This window comes from Mustelus asterias, chromosome 2 (assembly GCF_964213995.1).
Source record: "Mustelus asterias chromosome 2, sMusAst1.hap1.1, whole genome shotgun sequence".
Taxonomy (NCBI): domain Eukaryota; kingdom Metazoa; phylum Chordata; class Chondrichthyes; order Carcharhiniformes; family Triakidae; genus Mustelus; species Mustelus asterias.
This window is the reverse complement of record NC_135802.1, coordinates 138,936,191-138,963,242: the sequence shown is the minus strand read 5'-3', so window position 1 is coordinate 138,963,242 and position 27,052 is coordinate 138,936,191. Positions and strand designations below refer to the sequence as shown.

At 43.2% G+C, this 27,052-nt stretch overlaps 1 protein-coding gene across 1 annotated transcript in view; it reads left to right on the top strand.

Annotated features, from left to right (window-relative positions):
• matcap2 (microtubule associated tyrosine carboxypeptidase 2) overlaps positions 1-24,105 on the top strand; it is a 35,615-nt gene extending 11,510 nt beyond the window's left edge. Inside the window, exons 3-7 of the mRNA XM_078228925.1 lie at positions 9,441-9,584; positions 13,088-13,220; positions 14,625-14,930; positions 17,276-17,373; positions 23,675-24,105. Coding sequence (XP_078085051.1) covers positions 9,441-9,584; positions 13,088-13,220; positions 14,625-14,930; positions 17,276-17,373; positions 23,675-23,833 — 840 coding nt within the window. The 3' untranslated portion in view covers positions 23,834-24,105. The remainder of the gene's footprint in view (positions 1-9,440; positions 9,585-13,087; positions 13,221-14,624; positions 14,931-17,275; positions 17,374-23,674) is intronic.
• The last annotated feature ends 2,947 nt before the right edge of the window (positions 24,106-27,052 follow it).

The following is a 27,052-nucleotide window of genomic DNA, read 5'->3' as shown; positions in this document are numbered from 1 at the left end:
CTTTACAAGCAATAAGTTCTTTTGAAATGTGGTCACTGTTGCAATGAAGGGAACATGGCAGGTAATCTGTACATATCAAGGAGCTTGGTTTAACATCTAATCTGAAGGACATCATCTGCAACAATGCAGCACTTCCTCAGCACTGGGCTGGAGTGTCAGTTTAGATAATGTGCCCAAATATCTGGAGTGGGACTTGAACTCACGGTTTTCTGACCTTTTGTATTTTGTATCTATTTTCAGAGTAGCAGACACAGAAAGCATCTCCACAATAATAGAGAAGCACAGGAGCAAAAGGGAGATATGAACTTAAAACAACTTTATCAATAGAGAAAACAAACTAATGGGAACTAAAGGCTGATGGATTGCTTCCCAGGGACATAAAGAAGTGGCTGCAGAGATAGTGGATACATTGATTGTTAATTTCCAAAGTTCCTTAAATTCTGGTGAGGACCCTGCAGATTGGAAAGCTACAAATGTAACTCCACTATTCAAAAAAGGGGACAAAGGAAGTAAATTATATGCCAGTTAATTTAACATTTGTCATTGGAAAAAAGCTAGAATCCATTATAAAGGAGGTAGTAACAGAATGTTTAACAAATCAATACTAGCAGGGTGGGTAAAGGGGAACCAATTGAAATACAAGAAAACAAAACTTGAGTGGGCAGCACTTTCTCACGAGGACATTGATGAACAAGCGTTCTTCAGTTTTCACATTACACAACTAGTCCATGTTCTGCATTGAGAAAATGGGACTCTGCATTTCAGATTTCACACTGCCTGTTTGCATTCTTAGTTTGTATTAACAAGGTTTTTTTCAGTTTGCAGTAAAATATCCTAAGGCAATTCCAGTATTATCAAAATAAAGTCTGACATGGAGCCTTGTAAGGAGATATTAGGATAGGTGACCCAAAGCTTGGCCCCCTGCAGTATGGGAAACATGTGGTCAGCACATTGTGACAGCTGAACAGTTGCAGCCTTTTACAGAAGAGAGTGTTGAGAGGAGATTTGATAGAAGCGTTCGTAATCATGAGGGGTATAGATAGAGTAAAAAGTGAGGAACACTTCCCACTCACAGATGGATTGAGAACCAGAGGACACTAAGATAAGGTAAATGGCAAAGCAAAATCAATGATGACAGGAGCAAAAAGTTTTAATGCAGTGAGTAGTTAGGATCTGGAATGCACAGCCTGAGAGTTTGATATAGGCAGGTTCAATCATGACTTTCAAAATCGAATTGATAAGTACTTGAAAAGGGTGAATTTCCAGGGCTATAGTAAAAGGGTAAGGAGTGGGGCTAACTGAGTAGCTGTTGCAGAGAGTTGGTGTGGACACAATAGACTGATGAGCTCTTTTTGTGCTGTAACATTCCGTGACTGAGGTAGTGAAGGAATGAGTAGGAGAAATAACAACAATGAAACTAGACAATGAATGAATACTAATGACAATACAGTGAATCCTGTACAGTATCATCCAAACTATTGTTGATTGTGCACCAGATTTGCTGAGAGTAAATATTCCATGAGGCGTTAGCAATTCCCATCCTGGACTTGATGGCCAAGGACGATGCATTCATAACAACAGCCAACAGATTGAGTATCAGACTGCAAACTCCTTCCAACAGATACCAATGGCAGGCAGTAAGAATGGGAGAGATTGCTGGTCAGCCATGCTTGATGCAGTGTGGTGTCTCCTCAAGCTATAAGACTCTGGCAATAGTTTAGAAACCTGTTCCAGGAAAAAATAGCTATGGAAACAAATGAAAGTCTGCCATATGCACTACTAAGTGGGATGAGAAACATCAATAACTCGTGTGATTCCCAAGATGGAAAATAAGATTAACCTTTTCTCTGTCTAACAATTCCATTATTGCAGATGCTCTGTAACCTGTAATGTAGGTATGGTCAGAAAATTCAAATAAATCATATTCCTGTTTTCCTAACCATCACTAGATGGTGCTAGTGTTATTTCTAATAATATTCTCTCAAATTTCATAGAATAAAATCATTGAATCCCGACAGTAGAAGGAGGCCATTCGGCCCATTAGGCCTGCACCGACAACAATCCCACCCAGGCCCTATCCCCGTAACCCTCCACGTATTTACCCTGCTAATCCCTCTGACACTAAGGGGCAATTGAGTATGGCCAATCCACCTAACCCGCACATCTTTGGACTGTGGGAGGAAACCGGAGCACCTGGAGGAAAATCACGCAGACGCGGGGAGAACATGCAAACTCCACACAGACAGTGATCCGAGGCTGGAATTGAACTTGGGTCCCTGGCACTGTGAGGCAGCAGTGCTAACCACTGTGCCACCGAGCCACCCAATCCTAATTGCCTCAGTGCTGTGGAAAGAAACTGCAGGAATTTTTAATTGAAACCAGGAGATTGAAAATTAGGAAGACAATATTCCAATATTGCAGCAATGTAATCACCAGAGCTATTTTCCCAAATGTGTGAATCTATATCAAAAATCAAAATTTGTTCAAAGCGCCAGCAAATTACAACCAAAAAATCTTTAAAAGTACAAATCAAAGATATTCTTTTGCTATTATGTTTTTTTCCAACGATAGTTTAGCCTGACCACTTCATAAAAAGGGAAGTTAAATAGCTGCCAATCTAGAGAATCTGACAATTAAAGATATTTACTCAAATTCATCGCTATCAAATTGTCCTTGGGGTTTAGCTTGTCCTGTGGGCAGAGGCACGTGGATTAAGCAGCTGAACAAGACCAAGGATGAGCTGGGTAGACAATGATGGAATTTTACACCACCTTCCCCCTCTGCCCTGTTGTGGGAGAGAGAGGGTATGAGTAAAATCAAGTGGGTTGGCAGGGGCTGCCATTCTCATTGCATTCCCACATTTGCTGGTATTTTACCAATGACAGGGAAGGTGGTGAGCAGCCTGCCTGTCTAATAGTTCAATTGAGACCATCAAATGGCCATGTAGAGGCCTCTTCCCACCACTGCAGCAGCCAGGTATACCCCAGTGGCCTGCTTGTGGGATCGGGAATGAGGGGGTGCTCTCTCCTGCTCAGGGAGCCTGTGGTCCATAAATGACCCCTCCCCCACTCTGCCCCCAGTGGCACCACAAAGGATCCCTCTCCCATTTTGCCCCCAGTGGCACAGGTGGCCCAGATGGAAAGATGCACCTCAGCTTTTGTGAACGACCCGCTCACTGCCCACCCTCCAACCTTGCCATAACTTGCCCGATTCGCCTGGGGTGATCACTGACTCCTCTCGCAAGTCTTCCAGGTCTCCATTAATACTTCTGGTCCAGAGCTCACGGCAGTTCCAGAACTGGCTTCCACTCCTAGTGGCAATGCTGGGACTGAAGGACTGCTGGCCCTCTTACTGGCTATGCATTCTTGGAGGTGGGACATGCTGACTCAGAGTGGCAGAAGCCACAACTATAGGTATTCAGTTACCTGAGCCATGTTAAATAGAGACGTCCAGATTGACAGAGGTGCGTTCACTTCTTTCTAGCTGCTAAGTAGGGCTGCTGCCTCCAAATTAAATCCAAACTACTGTTACAGAGAGGGATGCAAGGTGACTAAAGGAAGACTGGCTAGTCCTGATCTGCCAATAGTGGTGACAATTAGTTCAGTCCCATCATTGTTGCTAAGCTGGCAATCGTAAATTTATTAATATTTTCCTATTTACCATTTCCTTAACCTGTGGCCTTACAGGATTGAACAAATTTACCATCACTGTTCTGCTCAGACTCTGGACACCACAATATCAGATCACACTCATAATTTTCATCCACACTCAATTATTTCGATTAATTAATAAAACCATGTCTATTTTATGCAGACAGCTAAAAAGACAACCTGTTCAATATGTGATATCAATACTGTGGTGTTAACTCTGGCTTCTGGTAATCTTGAACAAAGGCCCAATAGCTGCCATCCCAGGGCATGAATATTGCAAGCATTAGAATGGATCCGAGACTGCTTTAGCTGCAGCATTTTCATTGTTTCAAAGTGCATCAAGTCTGTCAACCTCTTAAAAAGCTTGAATCTTAAATACTTTCACAATTTTGTTCTCATTGTGATAGATGTTACAGAAATAGTATTTTGACAGCTTCGCAATGGTCATACAAATCTTGGTTCTCAAAACCTCCTCTTTTTGAATAAAACCCAACCCCGACTCACAGAAATTGGTTTTGGATATGGGCAGTGCCAGCAGAGTGGGGCTGTACTAATTATTTAAGATGCCGTGGTTGCCTTGACATCTGAATGGTTTAAGGTTCAACTATATAGTGTGTGACTCGAGTCATGCACAGGCCAAACCAGATGGGACTGGCAGGCTCGCTTTGCCTAAAGGCAAATTACTACCCAACGATTTTATGGTATTTTGCATCTGCTAGTGGCAGTTCACAAATGACCAGAATTCAGTTTTGTTATTTGGATGCTGGGATTTAAACTAATGACCACTAATTGTTTGCTAACCCAGTGGTTTAACCACAATACTATCACCTCCTGACTATGTTAGCTAATGAGAAGTTATTACCGGAATATGAGTGTTTTTTCATATCCATCACCAATCTATATGAGTCCTGTTTGCTTAGGATTCACAACACAATGAGATGGAGCCAACATGGAACCCAGAAAGTTTGTTATAGGAAAGGTTTGCTTACTCATCATTCCCCACTCCGAATTCTTGATGTCTATACAATCTTCTGTTGTTTTGCCCCATCTTTTTTGTGAAATCTCCATTGGCCCTGTATCCCATCTCCATTTGTCTGACTCCTATCTGTTGATCAATCCCTTCCCCAACATTGGCAAACTTCCTATTCTTTGGAATTTTCTCTCTATTTTCTCCTGCATCTTTCTCTCTCCCTCCACATTAAAGAAAAGTCCTCAAGACACATTTCTGACCGAGCTTTTGGTCATATCACCTAACGTTACTTGTCTTGACTCCTTGTCTGTTTTCCTTTTGTCTATTTTTTGTGGAAAAATTTGGGGTACTTCTTTATGTTAAAGGTGCTGTATCAGTGTAAATTACTCCTGTGGTTTGGTGCTAAGAGGAGGAGAATATCATTCAGAACTCTTAAAATAATGCCCTGTCTTTTTGAAAATTGCTGGAATTTTGCCTGACATTTGAGTTTACTTAGCTTCTCTGAACAGTCAGATCCCCCTTCCCTTTCAGTGGATAGTTTGAAAGGAAAGACCAACCCTGCATTACATGTCTGCAGTGTTCCCTGTAAGCTGCACATAGCCTCACAGGCTGCTCACAAGCTGTCCCACTTACAACATCATGCGAAAAAGTTAAAAGATATCATGAACTGAAATGAACAGGCCAGCATGGTGCAAAAGATTAGAAAGAACATTACCGACATCACCACCGCCCCCCTCCCCACCCCCATCCACCTCCGATCATTCTAAACATATCACCAAGTTTTGGAACTGAACTAAATTCAACTCTAAATTCCCACTCCATCTGTATGAATTTGGATGGTTTTGGGTGGAGAATGGATGGGCAACTTGCTAAGCTATTTCCTGCCATCAGCCATGACTGTGTTTAGTTGATGGAGGTATCTTTAACAATGACTGCAGCCTAAATTGCATTGCAACTTGCATCAAAAAATTAAAGTATAGACTAAATAATCTAGTGGAAAGCATGTAAACTTCTTCCCTGCTGCCGTCAGACTTTTGAATGAACCTATCTTGCATTAAGTTGATCTTTCTCTACACCCTAGCTATGATTGTAACACTACATTCTGTACTCACTCATTTCTTTCTCTATGAAAGGTATGCTCTGTCTGTATAGCGCGCAAGAAACAATACTTTTCACTGTATGCTGATGCATATGACAATAATAAATCAAGTCAATTCAAAAAATCAAATCAAATCGAAAGTAAACATGTAGCTTTCATGTAACGCCAAAAATAGACAAATTTGGCAGGTAACTGAGAAGTGGACAGTATATTGGGGGAAGGATAATGTCAAATTAAAATTACATTAAGATTACAATACAAACCAGTGCACCATTTTGATATGCAAGCACTGAAGGACATTTAATCATTGAAGTACATAATTGAGAATGGAGTTATGATCTCAAGTGAGACCATTAACTTAAAAAAAATGAACTCCCATTTATTAATTGAAAGAATTATAGCACAAAGTTTCACATTTGAAACAAAAATCATTTGTGCAAGATTTAGACAAAGCAAGTACTACTAACTTGACACTATATGTTTCATATTCACTTGCTCTTTCCACTTGAGAATTTAAATGGGATGCTCCTTTTTCCACCTTTGTTTCCACACAAGAGTTCCCCTATATATTACAGGATCTTGAGGGTTTCTTCACTTCTCCTGGAACCAAACCATGGTATGCCACAGCTTTCATGAATTCATTTTAATTCTCCTCAGTTTTCCTGCTATTCTCCAAGGTATGAGATATCTTCGGGACCTTTTACTAGCATCTGGCTACGTGACCCTCCAACATATCTTTAAGCACCTCGCTATTGTGGATACCCCAGCTCAAACATGGGCCTCATTGCTTTCTTGCTCTATGACTCCAAATTAGCCCTTTTCTTCCTGATCTACAGCTCGTGGCCGATTTCTCTCTCTGCTTATCTGAAAGCTGATTCCAGGCTCCAAATGAAATTGCCTGTTTCTGTAAGAAAAACAAACTGATAATCCCCAAATCACAAAAAAATTTCCCTGCAATTCCCATGGCAGTGTGGCATCCCCAGGATATCCCAAATAGAAATTCCAACTAATTATTTATTATTCCCAAACCTGCATTTTGATTTGAAAGGTCTATGTATGATATCTTAAGGCCTTCCCTTGGTCACTACTTGCTTTCCAACCTTTCTTTGATCTGATAAATTACATGTATAATTTAAACCCTTATGAAGACAACTGTAGACATTTTATCTCCACCAAGAAGCTCAGAAAGAGGACCATCCATTGTTTAATGTTTTTCCACTCTGACAGGATGGTCGGCTGCGCCTGGGGGTGGGGGGCAATTGACTGGGCTGGGGGGATGCGATCAGCCTGTGATTGGAGGGGGGGTGGGGTCAATTTGCCGGGGAAGCCAGTGATTAAAAAGTGGGGGTGATATCCAGGGGGAGATGACTGACCGATCTCTCTGTTCTGTGCAACAAAACAGAGAGATCTGCGCATGCATGATTGTACCCTCTAATGTGAGGAGTTGGCTTTCTGGTGAGCTTACGCCTCCCCCCCCCCCGCCCCCCCCCCGCCCCCCCCTACTAGCTGGAATCATATGCACAAAGTGCCACAGGATTTCATTTGTGGCTCCTCTGAAAGAATGGATCTGAACTCTGCCATTTTCACGTTCATTCAGCACTTAGATTCTTTGGATAAGATTGCCCCCTTAGTGCTGCCAGTCACCTCTAAAGTCTGGGTCTCCGCTCCTCAGCCTCCTGTTGATGCTCACACACCCTTATGCCTTGTCCCACATGCAGTGTCTCCTGCTGGAGCAATGCACAGTGATGCCTTACTGGTGAATGACATTGTTAACCCGTGATGCCCCTTCACTGATGGAAAGACAACATTTGACATATCTGTGCTCCCTTCACTATAGCCTTCACTCTCCAAAGCTGCCTCACTGTCTTCCACTATGTAGCTTTCCAAAATTTGACATGAGCCTACTGAATTGTGCCGATCCCTTTCAAAGCGCTAACTTAGAAATCTGGCTTGCTCTTGCTTCCTGGGTCTGAGTTCTATGTAATTGACCTGAACCCTGTCCACAGCAGCGGCATCAACAGAGGAATATGCGTCGCAAGAAGGAGCTCCAGTTTTTAGGTCCTCCCACGTTTCATCATACTCCTTCCAGATAGAACCAATCTTGCTTTCAATATTGGAAGGCGCCATTTTAACTGAGCCTCAAGATGGTGGTGCTGCACCTTTATCAGAGGATGAAGTTTGACCCTCCTTATCTCGCTGCCACATGCCTCCAATTTACTTGGAGCCTTTGATGTGCAGGTAGAGATGCTACCTATTGTTCTCCAGCCTCCCCTGCTAATACTGGATCAGTTGTTGTGCTACTGGATATTGACACAGTCCTCCCGAGTCATCACCTGCGAGGTCCCCATGCCTCTCATAGATCTGTACCCACCCCATTTGGAGGATATGTGCACTATCACCTACAGGGGTTCCTCCCCACCCTCACCCAAATTATGTGTTCCCTATCTACAGGCTGCAGATGCCCCCTGTGACCATCACCATACCCTCTGTACCCCAGTATAGAGCCCATCAAACCCAAGGACATCAACTGTTGGACAGCCCTGTGTACACAGCCCTTGCCCCTCCCTGCAGCTAGAGTACACCACACTTCCAATGATTGCTCCTGCTGCATGGCCACTTCTGAACTGTCTTCTATCTCTAATGTCAGACTGTGTGGCGCACGTGGCACCTGGACTGCCTATCTATTATCTGTGACTCCTTTCCATTTCACAATAGGAATGTCTACACTCTCTGAGTCCTGTCTACGAGCTCCTGGACTTAAACTGGAGCCTTGACATGGTTCCCATTTCCAAGAAGGACTATGGACAAGTGACCTTCACAAAGCACCGAAGCCCTGACCTGTTTAGTGTTTGTGTGAATCATCCCTAATGTGTCACACTAACAGGCACCCACTCATATTCTACAGTCTGTAGCCCCTACCGATAATACACGTGCTAGCCCTTCAACCTCCTTGTTTGTCTACATGTCATGCAGCCTTGGTGGGGTCCAACTTCCCTCCCTAGGTCTTCCTTCTGCCTTCCATTGTTCGTCTTCTTCATCCACTTCATTGGCCCTCTGCCTACCATTGTGAGCCTTTGCCCACCCTCCTCTTTGCACAGCCCTCCATTCACATTGCCCCCTAGTGTTTGTCCTTCCCCCACCCCACTCCTTGCACAACCCTCCTTCCACATTGCCCCCTCTTGTCTTCAGGGGATCATCCTGACTCAAAATATTGGCTCTATTCTCTCTCCACTGTCAGAGCTGCTGAGGTTCTCCAGCATTTTCTACTTTTGTTTCAGATTCCAGCATCCACTGTATTTTGTCTTTCTTTACAAGACCAAGACATGTTCTTTCTGCTTGTAGGGGAAAGGTTCCTAATGTGAATATAGGTAACTACTAGCAAATGTAAGTGAGCCACACTGTGAACCCAACCGATAATCTTGAATTGGTTATTGGTTTTGAATTGCTTGAGTTCTTTATTATGACATGGTTTGAACCATCAACTCTGTTTTAAAGCTTTTGATCTATGTTTTGCTTGTTTCCTAGTTTGACATATATCAGAAAGCTTGAGTTAAAAATGTCTGAAACTGCACAAAATGATTTCTTGCTCATATTTCATTCAGCAGGCCAACAATAAGAATACTGGTTTTGTTCTTTCTTCAGAAGGAGATGAAAACCAGTTTATTGCATATCTGGTTCCACTTCTACAAACCTACTTCAAATCATTTTCTTTTTCCAATAGGCAATCAAGATAATGAAAATGGCTCTGCAGAAGTATGGCAGCTATGAGAAGTTTGAACAAGCAACAGGCGGAAGTCTTCTCACCAAGAGTCGCATCTGGTTCTATGTGAAGAAGTACATGGAGAGGGAGGACTGCCTTGGTGATGTAAGCTGTAGTAGAAAGAGCAGTACCATACATTCATATGGTCGTGCGTTGCTACTTTGACTGTTTTTGTTTGAAGTTTGAAGACTATAAATTAAAAATAGTGTTGTGGAGGAACAGACAGTCAAGTCTTGTATCTGGATGACATCTATAACAGAAATCTACTATTACTTTAGCTACACTGGCAAATACGCTGACAAAAACTGCGTGTGTGTGTGTGTGGCATTTGTGCCACATTTATATCACATTAAATATAGTTAAAAATAGTGGTCTATCATTTGTGTACTTCTGAGATGATCCATGGATATTGCAGCAGTGTGTGTAATCCTAACAAACCTCAGTAATGTCAGTTCTGCCAAAAGGTCAACGATTTGAAATGATAACTTTGCTTTTCTCTCCGCAGAGGCTGCCAGACCTGCTGGGCATTTCCAGTATTTTTCTTTACCTCAGTAATTATTTAGTTCTACATCTGTTTTAAACTAATAGACTAGGCTGAACTTTCATCAGTCTGATTCTGTCTTCACCCGAGATATACATTCAGCAATTTCAAGAAAAACTCGGGGGCTAGAATTGGGAGGGAATCACTCACCAGGAATATGAACCATATCTGATATTTCTTTTTGGCTCCCTACTCCTGGGTTGTAGATATTAGCAGTAGCAGCAGCTGCCAACATTAGCTCTCTGGACACATGACCTTGAACTCCCAGGTAAATATGCATCAATTTCTTACTGAAGGAAATCTAGTTGCTCTAGTTTCCAGAATTTCGGCGGTGGGTGGTTCCAGTGACATTGTTCCCGCCGGCCAGAATGGACTGAACTCACGCCCAATTCCACCTTTGGAGCTTCATTCATTAAGCATGAGCGGATATCTCTCCAAATCCTCCACAGGTCGATGTGGCGGGGTTGCCTCCATTGTCTGGGTCTCTCCTCCTGCTCATGCTCAGACTCACCTTGGCCATGTCCTGCAGACGTTACCTCCTGCTAAATCAGTGCTCGACGACACTTCTCTCTCCTTCACCTCCTGCATTGAATGAGAACTCTGAGGAATGCAGCATTGCACCCATTATTTCTTTTGCCTTCTCTCTGAAAACAAACATTGAAGACAGCACCAGTTAAAGGTGTGATTGAGAGACCTATGGGAGGTGTGGGGCTGTACAGCTTTGGGTACCTTGATACATTGTGCCTGATGCAGCATTACCCCCGAGATGCTAACACACACATAGAGGTGAGCAAAATTCCATTCTAGAAATCCACACAATCCCTATAGTGCAGAAGGAGGCCATTTGGCCCATAGAGCCTGCATCAACAACAATCCCACCCAGGCCCTATCCCCGAAACCCCACATATTTATCCTACTAATCCCTCTAACATACAAATCCCAGGACACTAAGGGACAATTTAGCATGGCCAATCAACCTAACCTGCACATCTTTGGACTGCGGGAGGAAACCGGAGCATCTGGAGGAAACCCACGCAGACACAGGGAGAACATGCAAACTCCACACAGACAGTGATCCAAGCTGGGAATCGAACCTTGATCTCTGGAACTGTGAGACAGCAGTGCTAACCACTGTGCCACCCCATATGACACATGGAACTGAGAGGGGGGCTGATAAGGTGTGAATGAGATGATTAAACAAAAGTAGTTCCTCACTACAATCTTTGAAGTGGCCCGCCAATGACATTTCAGTTGCTCATGGTCAATGAGTGGAATCCATTTGTCCCGTAATGAATGGCATTCACTGTTAATGCGTTTCTGCCCTTCACTGATGAGATGGCAAATATGATGCAACTCTGCCCCCCTCACTATTGCCTTTACTCTCCAAGACTGCCGTCTAACCTTATGCGCTGCTAAATGTTGAGACTTTGATGTGAGGCTATTGAGTTCTATCATTTTAATGGGCTGAATAAAATGATTGGCTTTCAGTTGTTTCCTTAGCAACGTGGTCTATCTCCTTTGTAACTGCTCTGAATTCTGTCTGCTGTTGGGGCACCAACAAGTAAGCTGGTGTCGTAAAAAGAAGCTCCATAGCCCATTTTAGTGGTTCTCTCACACTGCCTCATACCCCTCCCAGACTGAAGCGATCTTATTTTTGTTTTTGCACAAAGTCATTGTTCTGGGACCTCAACATGATGCTGCTACATCTGCACTTCAGGACTGAGATTTGAGTGCCTCCAATTTACCTGGAGTCTCAGGATGCACAGGTAGAACTAGCCCCATTTTTCTCCAGCCTCCCCCAGTAATACTGGATCCCATCATCGTAGTGGTGAACATTCTGATCCTCCATCCCAAGCCCCTCACCCGCGAAACACCCATGCTCCACATGGACCTCTACTCACCCCATTTGGAGGATGTGTGCATAATAGCACGCAGAGGCAACCCTCCCTCCCCAATGACCCCCATCCACATGAGAGACACCCATCACCCCTGTCATTCTGGAGTCTGCGTGCACCTCCTTCCAGTAAACAATATGGTATCCATTTGATCCCCCCTTGTTTGTCAGCTTTGCATGTACCATTGTCAGGGTGCAACTTCCCTTTGCCTTCTATTGTTCGTCAATCTCCTCCACCTTCTTGTCCCTCTACCTTCCCTTGCTCTTCCCACCTCCTTTGCACAGCCTTTCCTCCCCATTTCCTTTTTTGTGCTCATCAGCCCCACCCTCATCTTTTGCCCCACCCCCAGTTGAACTTCAGTTGGTCGAAGTGGAGGATACATGAGCCCCATGGCACTGTGCTGTATATACAGACAACAATGCCAGGCATTGGGAGCAGAAGACCACAAAGCCTGGTGCAGCACTAGTCTGAGTCAGTCCAAATAGTGGGCCCATGAGTCCCACAGTACAGATAGAGAATTTAGCATGGTCAATCCACCTAACCAGCATGTCTTTCAGACTGTGGGAGGAGAGCACCCAGAGGAAATCCACGCATGCAAGGGGAGAACATGCAGACTCCCAAATTGGGAATTGAACCTGGGTCCATGGTGCTATGAGGCAGCAGTGCTAACCACTGTGCCGCCACATGGTGGATAAGCTATGTCGTGGGCAAACTGAGGTCCTCCTTGTGCATGCCACTCTTTTTCAAATGGGTTTGAGGCTGATGTAATTTCCCGCTGGTGTAATGTAAGATTGGAAGGCATGGCGAGATTCCAGCAAGCAGCTGTTTTAATGAATGTTCATGAGATGCAAATGAATACAAATGGCGTTCATACCACCAGCAGCAGGCAAACTGACTCGCCATTAACCCACCATTGGGAGAATTGCAGTGGGTTTTGACGCTGGTGGGTTTCTGACTTTCTGGCTCCTGCTATGACCAAATCCACTACAGGTGGGATGGGAGAAATCTGCCTGAGGATTTTAAGGGTGTTTTTCATCTGTTGGTGCTGTTTCATTAAATTTAGGTGAAGGATTTCCATTTATTTTTAGTATTACTATTTTCTGTTAAGTTACTGCAGGCTGTCACTGTTCTGTAAACCTTCAAAGTACATTTCATTTTTTTTAACTTTTCAGATTGCAGTCCATTTAACAGACGATCTGCTTTCTCGTGCCTCTATGACGATAGTGAATGGACGTCCGACTCTGACCATCAATGTTTCTACTGCTCGAGAGCACTGGCTAGAGGGGATGCTGAGACATGAGATAGGTGTGAAAATCCACATTAACATTTCATAGCTGAGACTCAGAAAATAGGAGAGTCAGTGCTGAAATCAATAGGGCAACAAATAACCTATTTGCTAATCAGAGCACTTGTTCCTATTTTAAAATCAATGTCCATTTAACAGGTTAGGAATTAGTACGTAACCAATAAGTTTCCAATACTCAACAGAATCCTTAAATATATTCCCCTCTCAGTTTCACCATAATGTTTATTTATAGACATATCTAGAAGGTTGTGGTTAAGTAATTTGTAGTGTACTTGGAAGGACATCGTAGACTGGAATCATCCAATACATCAAGCTTGAGGTACTTCTATTCCGGATTGACTGATCCAAATGGGGTATGTGTGTAGGCTGGAGTACAATATGATGATTCCTCCTTCTTTCCAGCCTAAAACAATTCTGTACATTAATGACTCTATTCACCCTATCTGGTTATAACACTCAAATGGTCATCTTTCATGTAAGGATATGGAGAATGCGTGTTACTGGCTATTGAACTGTGGGTGGGTTGATGGGCCACCAATCCAAAGCCACCTCATCTGATGCATGCAGACACATTTTTTACCGACAGTGTCACTGGATAATGATCAGTGATCGGGGTCTCTCACTGTTATCTTCCAGCTCTTCAGCCCCGGATATGGAGGCTTGGCTCAGTTGGCCGCACTGTTGGCTTAACAGTAGTGGGTTCAAGCTGCAGACCAGAGTTTGATTCCATATTTTGGGTTGATTCTGCAATACAGTATTTTGAATGTCGCATTGTTGGCGGTTTGAATCAGATGTTAAATCAAGGCCTTTTTGCCTATTTAGTGAGATCCTTTCACACTAGTTGTAGAAAACAGGAGTTAACATTGGTGTTTTTGAGCAAATCCGATTATTCATCTCTTTGCTGTTCATGGGACAAAACGGCCACTGTATTTGACTAAATAATGACTGCTTTTCAAAATAATTGATAGTGTGTGTATACTTTGGGACATTTAAGATGTGCTTAGGTGCTATATAAATGCAATTTTAAGTCCCTGAACAAATGTCCTGTCAAAGATTATCTTTGGAAGGGAAAGAAAATTGAATGAGACTAACCAGACATTTTCACACCTTCCTGTGTCTAACCACAGGGGCCATTGCCAAAGATCTTCTCCCACTGACAGTAGTAAGTGGAAGTCCAGGTAAACTTTACCTTAAAGGCAGCATAAATAAATAAATAAAATCTAATGCTAGGAAAAAACCCCACACTCATTTAATTAAATTGGAAATATTAGCTGCTTTTACACTTGAAGGGAAGCAAACTTCATGTTGTTTCATTTGGGTGGATTGATAAAATATATCTGTCTTGATTGAGAATTTTCCTTTATAGCGAGTCTTGTGGCATTAATACTGACTTCCTTGTGTAGGTACCCATTACCTTCGAGGTTTAAACAACAATCAACAGCCCTGGTGTAACTGGAATGGTCGCAAAAAATATGGGCTTAAACCAATCAACCCAACAGAAGAGGGACTGGCCAGCATCCACAGTGTGCTGTTCCACAAGGACCCTTTCCTCTGGAGAGCAGCTCTGCTCTACTACACAGTCTACCAGGCCAGCCACATGTCCTTTAGGGAACTCTTCCAGGACATTGGGAAATTTGTGGAAAATCCAAACACTCGATGGGATTATTGTGTGCGAGCCAAACGTGGTCAGACCGACACATCCCAACCAGGTAGAAACTTGTTCTAATTCAATATATGATTTAGTGAATATAAGTGTAGAGTATAATCTGAAGATTTTTGTTGCTGGAACTTTGAATGATTGTGATCATGTTACTCTGCTGCATCTTCCTTTTTTCAGGAAGTCCAAAGATGATTTTAATGCAGATAATTATATAGAAATTACAGCACAGAAACAGGTCATTAGTCTCAACTGGTCTATGTGGGTGTCTATTCCTCATTTGAGCCCATTTCTTCAAATTCTATCAGTATATTCTTCTAATCCTTTCTCCCTCATGTATTTATCCAGCTTCCCCTTATGTTTATTGTAAATAATGAAGATTATCTTAAACAACATGGCTTCTCCATTGAGTAGCTGAGCCATACAAACTAAAAAGCCCCAATTTGAACCCTGGTCTGCTGAAATTTGTTGGTCTCCACTGGGAACAGTGATATTGAGAGAATTGCTCTCCATTACTGTAATACCTTGGAAAGAGTGGTGACCCCAAGTGGAGTAACTAAAGAACGACTTATTAACAGGAATAACTATATACAGAGAGTGAGAAAGATGTGACTGATTACTTTGACTCCAGTCTGCAGACTGGGAGAGCCCGCACTCAGCCACAGGATTTGTGCGCTTCAGCCTGATTGGCCGAATGGGTCAAATGACCCTGCATGGCCTCGGTATTGTATGAAGTAGAATCAGAGAAACCATACAGTGCAGAAGGAGGCCATTCGGCCCATCGAGCCTGCACCGACCCAATCCTGCCCAGGCCCTATCCCCGTAATTCCACATATTTATCCCTCTAACCTACACATCCTGGGACACTAAGGGACAATTTAGCATAGCCAATGCACCTAAACTGCACATCTTTGGACTGTGGGAACAAACCGGAGCACCCGGAGGAAACCAACGCAGACACAGGGAGAATGTGCAAATTCCACACAGACAGTGACCCAAGCTGGGAATCGAACCCAGGTCCGTGGAGCTGTGAGGCAGCAGTGTTAACCACTGCGTCACCGTACTGCCCCAAAGTTCAAGGTAAAATACTGAGTAAGCATCTAGATCATTTGAGAAGAAGGGAGTCACAGAGAACCAGTGGGCCAGTCCACTCCAAGTATGCCCACCAGTGATGTTGTTGCGCTTGAAAGCAGTGGCATATAACTGCAACTTCGTTCTTTCTTACAACTGTTCATGTTTTCTTTGTCTATCACCTTGACTTTATCTTTGTCACTTTTCTCCCCTCTTTCTTGTATATCTGTGCTTATCTCTGTTCTCCTTTGTCTGAACTTTTCTCTGCCTCAACATGTCTAACTCTATGTCTGAACTTTGTTTACTTGAGTATGAACAATGGGTGGAACTTTCCTGTGTGCCCCTGGAAGGTTCTCTTCACCAGGTCCCTGTTTGTCAAATGCTGCTGTAAACCCAGCCAAGGTGACATTAACATTGGTGGAGTGGGAAATCCTAAGGTGGGTGGGGGGGATAATAAAGCGGGAAAACCCGCTAAGTATATTAAAATATATGGTAATGGAGTTCCAGACCTTTCACGGCGAGAACCCCATCACATTATTGGTAAGGAAGCGGGGATAATCAGAATGGAAAATCACAATGGTGTAAAAGCTGTTTGGGGATGCCTGTTGGTTTCTGCAAGCCCATCGCCATTCCCACCCGCCGAAAATAGGAGCAGAAAAATTACCCCCCACCACAGTCTTCATTCTATCTCTATGTGTAGTTCTCTTTTGTAGTTTTGTGTGTGAATTGGCTACACAATTTTGCCACATTACAACAGTGGCTACTTTTCAAAAGTATTTAATTAGCTGTAGAGTGGCTTGGAACAGCCTGTGGTGATGAAAAATGCTTTTTCATTTATTTGTGAAACCTCCTTTCACAAGAAACCTCTCTGTGATTGAAACTTTTCTCTTATTCTTTGCCTTACCTCATTCTTTACCTTTGCCTTTTGTCTCAACTACAGTTTCCATTTTCCTTCACCCTTCCATTCCCTTGTTTTTTCCAGACACACTCTTCTCCCCTACATCCCTTCCATCCTCTTCCATCCCTGTCTTCCACTCCATCTCCCCCCATTCTTCCCCCGCTCCCACTCTTACCCCACTCCCACTCTTCCCCCTCCCACTTACTCCCCACTCTCCCCCCCCCACTTTTATGCCCCCCTCCTTCTCCTTCCGACCCCTTTTTATCTCCCTCCTTCGCTCCCTCTCTTTCCCTCTTCCCTCTCACTGAACCCAACTATCCTGTTTCTTTATCCTTCTTCCTCCCAGATTGATGTGGGAATACAACATGAAAAATATTATTGAGCATAGAGAAATTACTTAGCAAATATTTCTGATTTGTCTTATTTAGGCTGTTTTAGCAAAGACCAAGTCTATCTGGACGGCATCCTTAAAATTCTGAGACACAGGGATAACATCGACTTCCAGCTTTTAACAGCATTGGGGAAGGTACAGTTCTTGACAGCCTGATTTTCCATTTTGTGCCCTTCATACCAGCAGTAATAATACTGCAAAATCTCAGTTGTTATAAATGTAAATAAACTGTGAAATGGTCAAATAATTAATGCAACCTTGCTGTGGTGAGGCCATCATGGACCCTATCTTAGATGTCCATTGTGCTTTGTCCTCTTTTAGTTTCGCCTTTACTAAGCTTAGATTCACAAAACAGCAGCGAGCTCAGGAACATAAAACAGGACAGTAAAATTAACGAATTTCAAATCCATCTTCATTGGATTGGGTGTAAATTGCCTTGCTTAGAACTGAGGGACAGTGTAAATCGTCAAACTCTCTATGAGAGTAGTTTAGTTTTGGCCTTCAAAAGAAAACTTTATTAAAGACATGATCATCACTAATGACAATTTTAGATTTTATTCAGACATTTGGAGGATCGGAGCGGGGCGAGGGTCCAACAACAGAAATGTCCGTTGACCTCGGGCGGGAATTTCCAGTCTCTCCCAAATGAGCCCGTAAAATCCCGCCCTTAATGTTCATGCAGCTGTATTTTTGTTCATTCTTGATGACTGTGCAGTGGAAAACCATACACAAGGAGCATCATTCAAACCAGCCATCTGTTAAATTTTTAAACATCAAATTTAACAGTTAGCATTTCTGTGGAATGTTGAATTTAGAACTAGGTATGTAAATTGGCAAGCTTATTAATATGCAGCATATTAGGCTTTCTGTTAAGCTTACTGGCTTACTGTGAGTACCTTCGATAAAATCAGTTTGATCAAACCCAGTCCAGTCCTTTTGGGTCACAGAGCCATACGCGAAGCCGTACCTAATTGGCATTCTCATTTGAAGTGGCCCCCACATAACTGAATCGAGAAAATGTACCCTGGTCAGTCAAAGTTGTCTCAAATTGTGCCTGAGGTACATTGATAAGAATAGAAGGAACATTATTCTGTGCACCTGACCTGGAATTACTTCATTCTGCTTCTTGATACCCAGTGAGGAAGGTCTTCATTCTCCAAATTCACCAGAGAACAAAGATGGGTTACATTGTTATATTGAGCAACACTAGAATACTAAGTAAATAAATATTTGACCCAATATTTTTTAGAAATGTATCAAAGAACTCAAATTGCACCCACGTTTGTTTCCATTTTAAATCCGCAAATTGGGCATAATGAGTCTGAATGAAATTGTAGTGTCAGATTCATAAATATATAGGATGAGAAAAGATTATTCAGGCCATCAGCTTCATTCCTTCCAAACAGTATGCACTCTTTGGATTTTATCCAATGCATTTACCTTCAATCGGAAAGACTGCCATCCAGCAGGTCAGTCCCATAAATGAGTCCTCTACAATAGCGCCCCCTTCCCCCCACCCCGGCCCCCCATCTCCACCCACCCAGTAACCAACTTATAGAATCCCTACAGTGCAGAAGAGCCCATTCAACCCATCAAGTCTGCACTGACTCTCTGACGGAGTAGGTTAACCAGGCCCTCTTCTCCGTCCTATCCCTGTAACCCCACACATTTGCCATCTAACCTACAGATCCTGGGAGCAATTTAGCATGGCTTCTCCACCTAACCTGCACATCTTTGGACTGTGGGAGGAAACCTCAAATATCTATCCACTTCTCATTTAAATTTTCTCTCACAATCTGCTTCTGCTGTCTCTATGGATAGGCCTGGTCCAAATGTTCATTAACTTCCTCATTAAGTAGTTAAGTCCAAGCTATCTTGAGACCTTCCTTTCTTAAAGCTTGAGCCCGCATTCCCAAATTTGATGTTTGTAGCAATCTTCCATGGAAATATTGAGGGGCATTCATAAGATTTAAGAAAAAACAAATCTGGAATTAGAAGTCTAATAATGATTACAAAACCATTGCCGATTGTCATAAAAACCTATCTGGTTCATTAATATCCTTTATGGAAGGAAATCTGCCATCCTTACCAGGTCTGGCCTACATGTGACTCCAGACCCACAACAATGTGGTTGGCTCTGAAATGGTTTGACAACCACTCAGATCAAGGGCAATTAGGGATGGGGAACAAATGCTGGCTTTGCCAATGACTCCCACATCCCATGAAAGAATGAAAAAAGAGAGTTTTCTGGGTCAAGTGAAAATGAGAAGATAAGGAGGACATTCTCAAGGAGAAATTTGAAAAAAGGGATGAAAATTTTAAAATCAAACTGATGCAGTTCAGTGAGCACGGGGGCGATGGATGAAGGAGACTAGGGCATAGGCAGCTGAGTTTTGGATGACTTTTAAGAGTTGTATATGGGAGGTTGGCCAGGAGGGGGCTAGAATAGTCAAGTCTAGAAGTAAAAAAGGGCGATGGATGTTTATAAAGGTGAAAATAGTAGGTATTGCTGATGGTGCAGAAGTGTAGTGGGAAGTTCATCTCCGGGTCAGATCTGAGGCCAAGACTGCAATAGTCTTGTTGAGCCCCAGACAGAGAGGGATGGAGTCGTAGCTAGGAACAGACTTTGTAGTGGGGACTGAAGGCAATGGCTTTTTTTTAGTATTTAATTGGGCAGAATTTCTGCTCATCCATTGCTGGTAAGCAGTCTGGTAATTTAGTGATGTTGGAAGTGACAGTGAAGTAGAGCTGGGTGACAACAACCTGAGGGCTAGAGGGCATGCTGAGGGACCTCTTCTGCCGTTGCATCTACTAATGGTGCTTTGCTCATTGGCAGTGGGACTGAAGAACTGCTGCCCATGCACAGAATACTCCGAGAGGCAGAAGACAGCTGCTTTTCCTGCCTTGCAAAGCACACTTTTACCTCCCGGCTGCCTTGAGAAGACAAGCACTTGGTGGTGATTCCAGGCCCCTCTCACCTTGCCAATGTTAGATTGACCTCATGGCTAAGATGCATAACTGGTCTATTGGCTCTTCATGAAGGTTGCCAATCTCTTGATGGAGGTAGCCATGTGTGCATCCATCAGAGACATGGGGCCCGATTTAAACGGGTGGGAAAACGTGGTAAAGTTGGGTGTGAGGCCATTATCGCGATCCGCGTCCGCGTCCACACAGATGGCCACTTTACCGAGACCCGGGAATGGCCACGATCCGATTCACACCCGAAACGGGCACAATGGCGATTTAAATGCATTGGCATGCATTTCAATTGAATTAATCAACTGCCCGCCAAACTTTATCAGCATTTCCCCCTTTACCATCGCGTTTGCCGATCCAGAATCGTGCTGAAATGGACATGCTGAATAAAAGTCTGGTTCGGGCGAGTTCAGAGTTCCAATGGCTCTCTGACTCAGATTGGTGGTGGGGAGAGGAGGGAGGCGGGTCAGATCATTCTCTGGTGAGCGGGGTGGGGGAGAGAGGCCTAATCGTTTTCTGGTTGGGGGGGGGAATGAGAGCAGAGGTACCTCGGGGGGGAGGGGGAGGGGAGTGAGACCAGATCATTCTGTGGGGGGGGGGGGGGGCAGGTGTGGGAGTGGGGGAGTGAGGCCAGATCGTTCTTTGGAGGGGGGGGAGGTGTGAGGCCAGATCATTCTCTGGGGACGCGGGGAGGCAAGATCATTTTCTGCGGGGGGGGGGGGGGGGGGGTGGGGGCAGTGAGGCCAGATCATTCTCTGGGGGTGGAGGAGTGAGGCCAGATCATTCTCTGGGTTGGGGGGGGGGCAGTTAGTGAAGCCACATTATTCTCTGGGGGGGCGGTGCAGAGTGAGGCCAGATGGATCTTGGGATGGGGATGGGGCAGGGGTATCTGCTGCCACTCTGCGGGCGATCGGTCTGGGTAGCGGGGGTGGGTGGATAAGGGGAACAGTGATGTCTGTGGGGGCCATCACTCCCGCTTTTCGCTCCCGGGCCACTTTCTCCGCTTTCTGCGGCCCGGCAGCGATCTGACACGGGCGCGCTTTTTCAAATATTTTCCTCACTGCGCATGCGCAGTTCAGAGCTCCAATCGTTTCGGGCGCGCTAAGCCCCGCCCACAGCGCGATTCAGACCCGCGATTTTTTTTTCAGGCTGAGTGCGTATGGGGCCGCCTGAGAACAGGTTTCCAAGTCGGATCTGAATCGCACCCCGATTCAGCACTTTAGAATGAAAATGGTAAAATCAGGCCCATGATAGCACTTGTGGCATGGATGGGTTCTTCCATCCTTCTCAGAGGGGTGTGCATGGCCACTGGAAGCATGACCCAGATGTTCCCTCACCTCTTGCTATGCTTATGATCGCAGTTGATGTTAATGCTGAACGAGCCAGATCACAGATTGAAGTCCATCTCAGTTGATTGCAATCTTTTTTTTTGTATGGCAGAAATGAGGAGGGAAAGCTGAGCTTAAAAGCACAGAACTCCAGTAATTTTTTTTAAAATTTGAAGTAATGCTTATTAAAAGAAAAGATAACCTAAACACGCTAGATAAGTATACAGTTAGAAAACATCTTACAAAACAACCTCCAAAAGCTCTACCAACACTGATTAACTCTTAATTGAAAAATCCAGGACGTATGAACCAAACCAATAAATAGCCTTTCACTGCAAACAGTAGTACAGTCTACAACTCCCAGAACTGAAATGCACTGATGTGATTTTCCAAAGGCAGATTCAAACAAATAAGCTGTTTCAAAGGACAAAATATTCTCCTGGATTTCGAGTGAGATGCATTCATCACAAAGGAGCTGGCCTTTAGTGAAACATACTTTCTTCTCCCCTTTGATCTTTGTTCTCCATTATCTTCATAAATCCCTTTGAACTTAGGTTCCCCAAATATTAAAATCCTTCATGTTCCTATGTTACCTCTATTATGGATCAATAACATTTAAAATATCTGCCCTGTTTACTCACGAATCTCCTGTAGGATGCAAATGTTCCTTGCTACATTTGAACTTCTTTTGAAATGCAATAGCTACACATCAATTTCAACAGGTAACCCCCAAATGTAAACTTGAAATCTAACATTTACTTATAACTTAAAACTGACCACAAGGCCTTATTACAAATGCAAAGAGATAACAGCTTTACTCTCTCATCCCTCAGATTCAGACAATCTGACTCCAAAAGCCTTTCCTTGTTTAACCCTGGACACACACAGAGATTGCTTTCCTTACCCACACTGAATATATACATAACTCAAAAGATATAGAAGTATACACATCATAACACTATAGCTACAGGAGGCACTATGTTCCTGATGATTCCTCCAGCACATCCATGGTTGAGAAATTTCTACTGTTAGGCGGATTTCTGACATTCAGAGTTTGGGAATTGTATTTAGAACCCAAATTTGAGAGAAATCACCAAGGAACTACGGATAAATGGTATCCTGCACTCTCCATTTTAACTGTTTTGAATGATCACCACTGAATCACCTTGTCAGAAAAAATATCCAGACCTTTTTGCCTTTGGTCACTAATTATCAGATCTGTTTTGGAGCTCAGCATGGACCTGGCCTTCCAGCATTCTCCAATGATCAGTGGCCTTGGCTGTCACGGCCTCCATCAGGGTGAGGGTGTGGTTAAACAAATTAGTAACTGAAACGTGGGCGGGAATTTTCTGGCTCCTCCCACCGGCAGGACCTTCTGGTCCCGCTGAAGTCAATGGACATTTGAATGGCTTGCTGCACTCGCCAAGGGGAAACTCAGCGCGGCAGGGCCGGAAAATTTTGACCATGGTGAACAGAGGGACAAAGGTGGTTGGAATTATGTAAGTGTATTGGTAAGTGAATTTGGGGATTGTATTTTCCAGGGACATGTAGAGAAGGAAGTAGGCTTGAAATATGGGGGGGTTGTAGATGCCAAGTGTAAAAAAAATGGTCAGAGATAACCTTATCTGTGACTGATATGTTGGGAGTAATGAAATCATTTGAGATGCCAAAATCTAGAAGATGATCATGAATATTGATTGGGGAGTTTAACTGAAGGAAAGGTTGAGGAGAATAAGGGGACAGTGAGGTCAGGAGAAACAGCACAATGAGTCAAATGGAAGTTAAACTCACCAAAGATAAGAAGTTGCTCAGTGCAGAGGCTGGGGAAGGAAAGCAGTGAAGTGTAGGACAGTTGGCATTCCATTCAATGATCTTGTAATAAGTTGCTATCTCTTAAAGGGAGACTCCCAGTGAGTCTCCCATCAGGACAATCACTTATTTCTTTGTATTTAATTAGGTCTGCATTGGACTAGATTGAAAAACTGAGACCAGCTTGTGATTGGCAATATAACACTGAACTATATCCTGGAGTATTCATTTGAAATGACCTCCATGACCCCAGGAGGAAAGAAATGTATTACTACTATCAATATTAAAAGGTGAATTGTGTTTTCATTCTCTCTTTGCGGCAGGTGTCTTATGAAGATGTAGACCGGCTAAAGGTTACTGCCATATTGCAGAGTGCACAAATACCTCACTTCATGCGAGATCAGGGTCGGTATCTGGAGCAACTGGACAAGATCATGGAAGTGAATGGGTTGATAGACTGCGAACTCCAGGTTTTGATTTGAAAGGAATTGTGACCTCTGTAGATTGACCCAGTTACTGAGATTTCCAAGCTATTGTCACATCTATAGAAGCAGAAATACTATTATCATTCAGAGTTGGAAACATGTTTAACAGGCAATTTGTATTTGGCTCTGTCTAGTATTTGTAGTTAATAAATCACCTAAAGACAGCAAGTAATTTCTAATTGAGGGTTGAAGTACTAAATATAGCAGATTACGCAAATATATTTTATTATGTTTATGGTATTGAGATGAAAACTGAATACTTTTTGTTTAAAAAAAACAGAAAAAAACAAAAAAAAAACTGGAGAGAAAGGAATTGCCTGGAAAACATTTATTTATGCAGCTAAGAATGTAAGAGTAAAATGCTATGAATAAAGGATTCCAACAGGAATAAGAGACCAAAATAATAATCAGTGCTATGGTCACCAGCATAGTATTGTTTGCCTGAATGTTTTGTAGCATTACTTAACATGTATAACATTTCACCTCTGGCGGTGATATGATGGATGCACCAACTTACCTCTAGGAGGAGGTTGTGTTGAACTGCCAGAGTGATGTATCCAGTGGCCTGTGTTAATTATAAACATCAGCGTTACACAGAATTTCTGCTCAAGAAATTAATGAAGAAAATTCACAACAAAAATGCTACACGTTAAAGTTGTCACATTAACGATAATCTCAGTATACTCGTGTCATTTCACATTGTTTAATCATGTAAAGCTCTGGAATAGTTAAAAATGTAATTGTGTCAATTTCCTTCTCTTGTTCTCCAAATTGATGTCTCTTTTCTGACCTACAGATAGACTGCTATCTGGGACATTGAAAAAAAAGAATATTGCTAAAGTTGCCTTCCATATCTAGCCATTATGGAGAATGTACAGCACAGACAAAGACCATTTGGCTCAACTGATCCATGTTGGTCTTTATGCTCCACACAAGCCATCTCTCAACCTTCCTCACTTAACCCTATCAGCATACTCTTCTATACCTTTCCGTGTATATTTATCCAGCTTGCCCCTCAATGCATTTATTGCTATTCATCTCAACTACTCGTTGTGGAAAGGAGTTCTACATTCCAACCACTCGGAGTAAAGAAGTTTCTCTAGCATTCCACGCTGGATTCATTAGTGTCTATTATAATTATGGCTCCTAGATTTGGTCTTACCCCAGAATCCTGGGGGAGTCCCAAATCAGCTTTTACACTGGTGGGATTTCTTGGATTGATTATCCCCATTACAACCCTCCCCCCCGCCGCACCAATGGCATAACAGGAATCCCAATTTTGAAAGTCAGGATCCCCATTTGAATGGATTTAAAAATCATTATCAGGCCTTTACGCCTGAGAGCTCCCCCCGTTAGTCTGTCAATTCATGCCAATGTGAATTATAACAAGCCTCCCATGATGTGTATCTGGCGAGCAGAACCTGTGGGAGGCACACAGGTGAGTACAACCCCAAGGGGGGAAGAGGGTCAGGCCCAGACAATACTGGGGGTGGGGTTGGTTTTTGGCAGGGTTCTTTTTTTAATTGGGGCACCCTTTCTCCAATCTTTTAAAAACCTAAGTTGCTGGCATGGGATGTACAGTCCGGCCCGCAGATGTGACGTCTTGGGACTTGCCCCATAACTTTTCTTTTGCCTAAGTGGCTAAATATATGGCGGAGGAAACCATTCTTGGCTCTGGGGTCTTCCACCCTGTTTTTTTTGCCCATTACGCCACCCTGCAGAAAAATGAGAAAATTCCACTCATTCTCTCTACAGCTAAAGGTTAATGGGTGGAAAATGTTCCCTTAAAGAAGCTGAATCACACTAGATTGCCACTTTTCGGAAGCAGAAATGATGCATTTTGGCTCAGTTAGGAACTTACCATCTTTTATTTGGCAGTGGAGTGTGGAAGGAGGAAAAATGGAAGAGAGAAAATTTGACATTCAGAATTTTATATAATGTCTGTGCTTGCCAACAATTGAGAGTTGAATTTCATACTCCATTCTCATAATTTACACCTGAGCATAAATAAATAGTCAGTGGACAATTATCAAAGAGCTGAATTCCAGAGGTGAGGTGAGAGTGACTGCTCTTGACATCAAGACAGCATTTGACTAAGTGTGTCATCAAGGAACCTGAGCAAAACTGGAATCAAAAAGTATCAGGGGTGTAACCTCCTTTGGTTGGAGTCATACCTGGCACAAAGGAAGATGGATGTGGTGGTCAGAGGTCAATACTTTCAGTTCCAGCACATCAGTGCAACAGTTCCTTAGGATAGTGTCCTAGCCCCAACCATCTTCAGCTGCTTCATCAATGAACTTCCTTCCATCGTAAGTGGTGATGTTTGCTGAAGATTACACAATGTTCAGCACCAATCACGACTCCTCAGATATTCAATCAGTCCATGTCCAAATGCAACAAGTCCTGGACAACATTCAAGTTTGGGCTGATAAATGATAAGTAACATAAAAATGCCAGGCAATGACCACCTCCAACAAGAGAGAATCTAACCATCTTCCCTTGACATTCAATGGCATCACCATCACTGAATCCCCCATAATCAACATCCTGGGAGTTATCATTGACCAGAAATTGACTAGCCATATAAATACTGTGGCTATAAGGTCAGGTCAGAGGCTAGGAATTCTGCAGAGAGTAACTCACTTCCTGACTCCTCAAAGTCTGTCTACCATCTACAAGGCATAAGTCAGGAGTGTAACGAAATGCTTTCCACAGTGGCAGCAGTATGTACCATCTTACAAGATGCACTGCAGGACTCACCAAGGCAGCACATGACTGCCACCATCTAGAAGGAAAAGGGCAGCAGATACATGGGCACACCATGACTTGCAAGTTCCTCTCCAGGGGTGAGAAGAACAGTAAGTCTTCCAAAGGATGCAAGACATTAACGGAAATTTGAATGCAAAACAAAATATGGATAAACTTAGCAATGATCCTGCTAAGGATACATTTGTGTGAGAAGGTAAGAGTCGCGCTTACCTAAAACATTTGTAACAAAATCTCTTGTATCTTGAGTAAAATGAGACTGATTCAATCTAGCCTTAGACTCACCCATATGTATCAATTATAGAGGGTAATGTTTCAAAAGAATTTTCAAAAGAACCATGAATCCCTATTGTGTTTAACTGATAGGAAAATTGTTGTAGAAAGGATGAATTGTCGGAGTTCCATTAATGACAAAGGCTTGACTTATGCTCAGTTTAGTACTCTCATCAA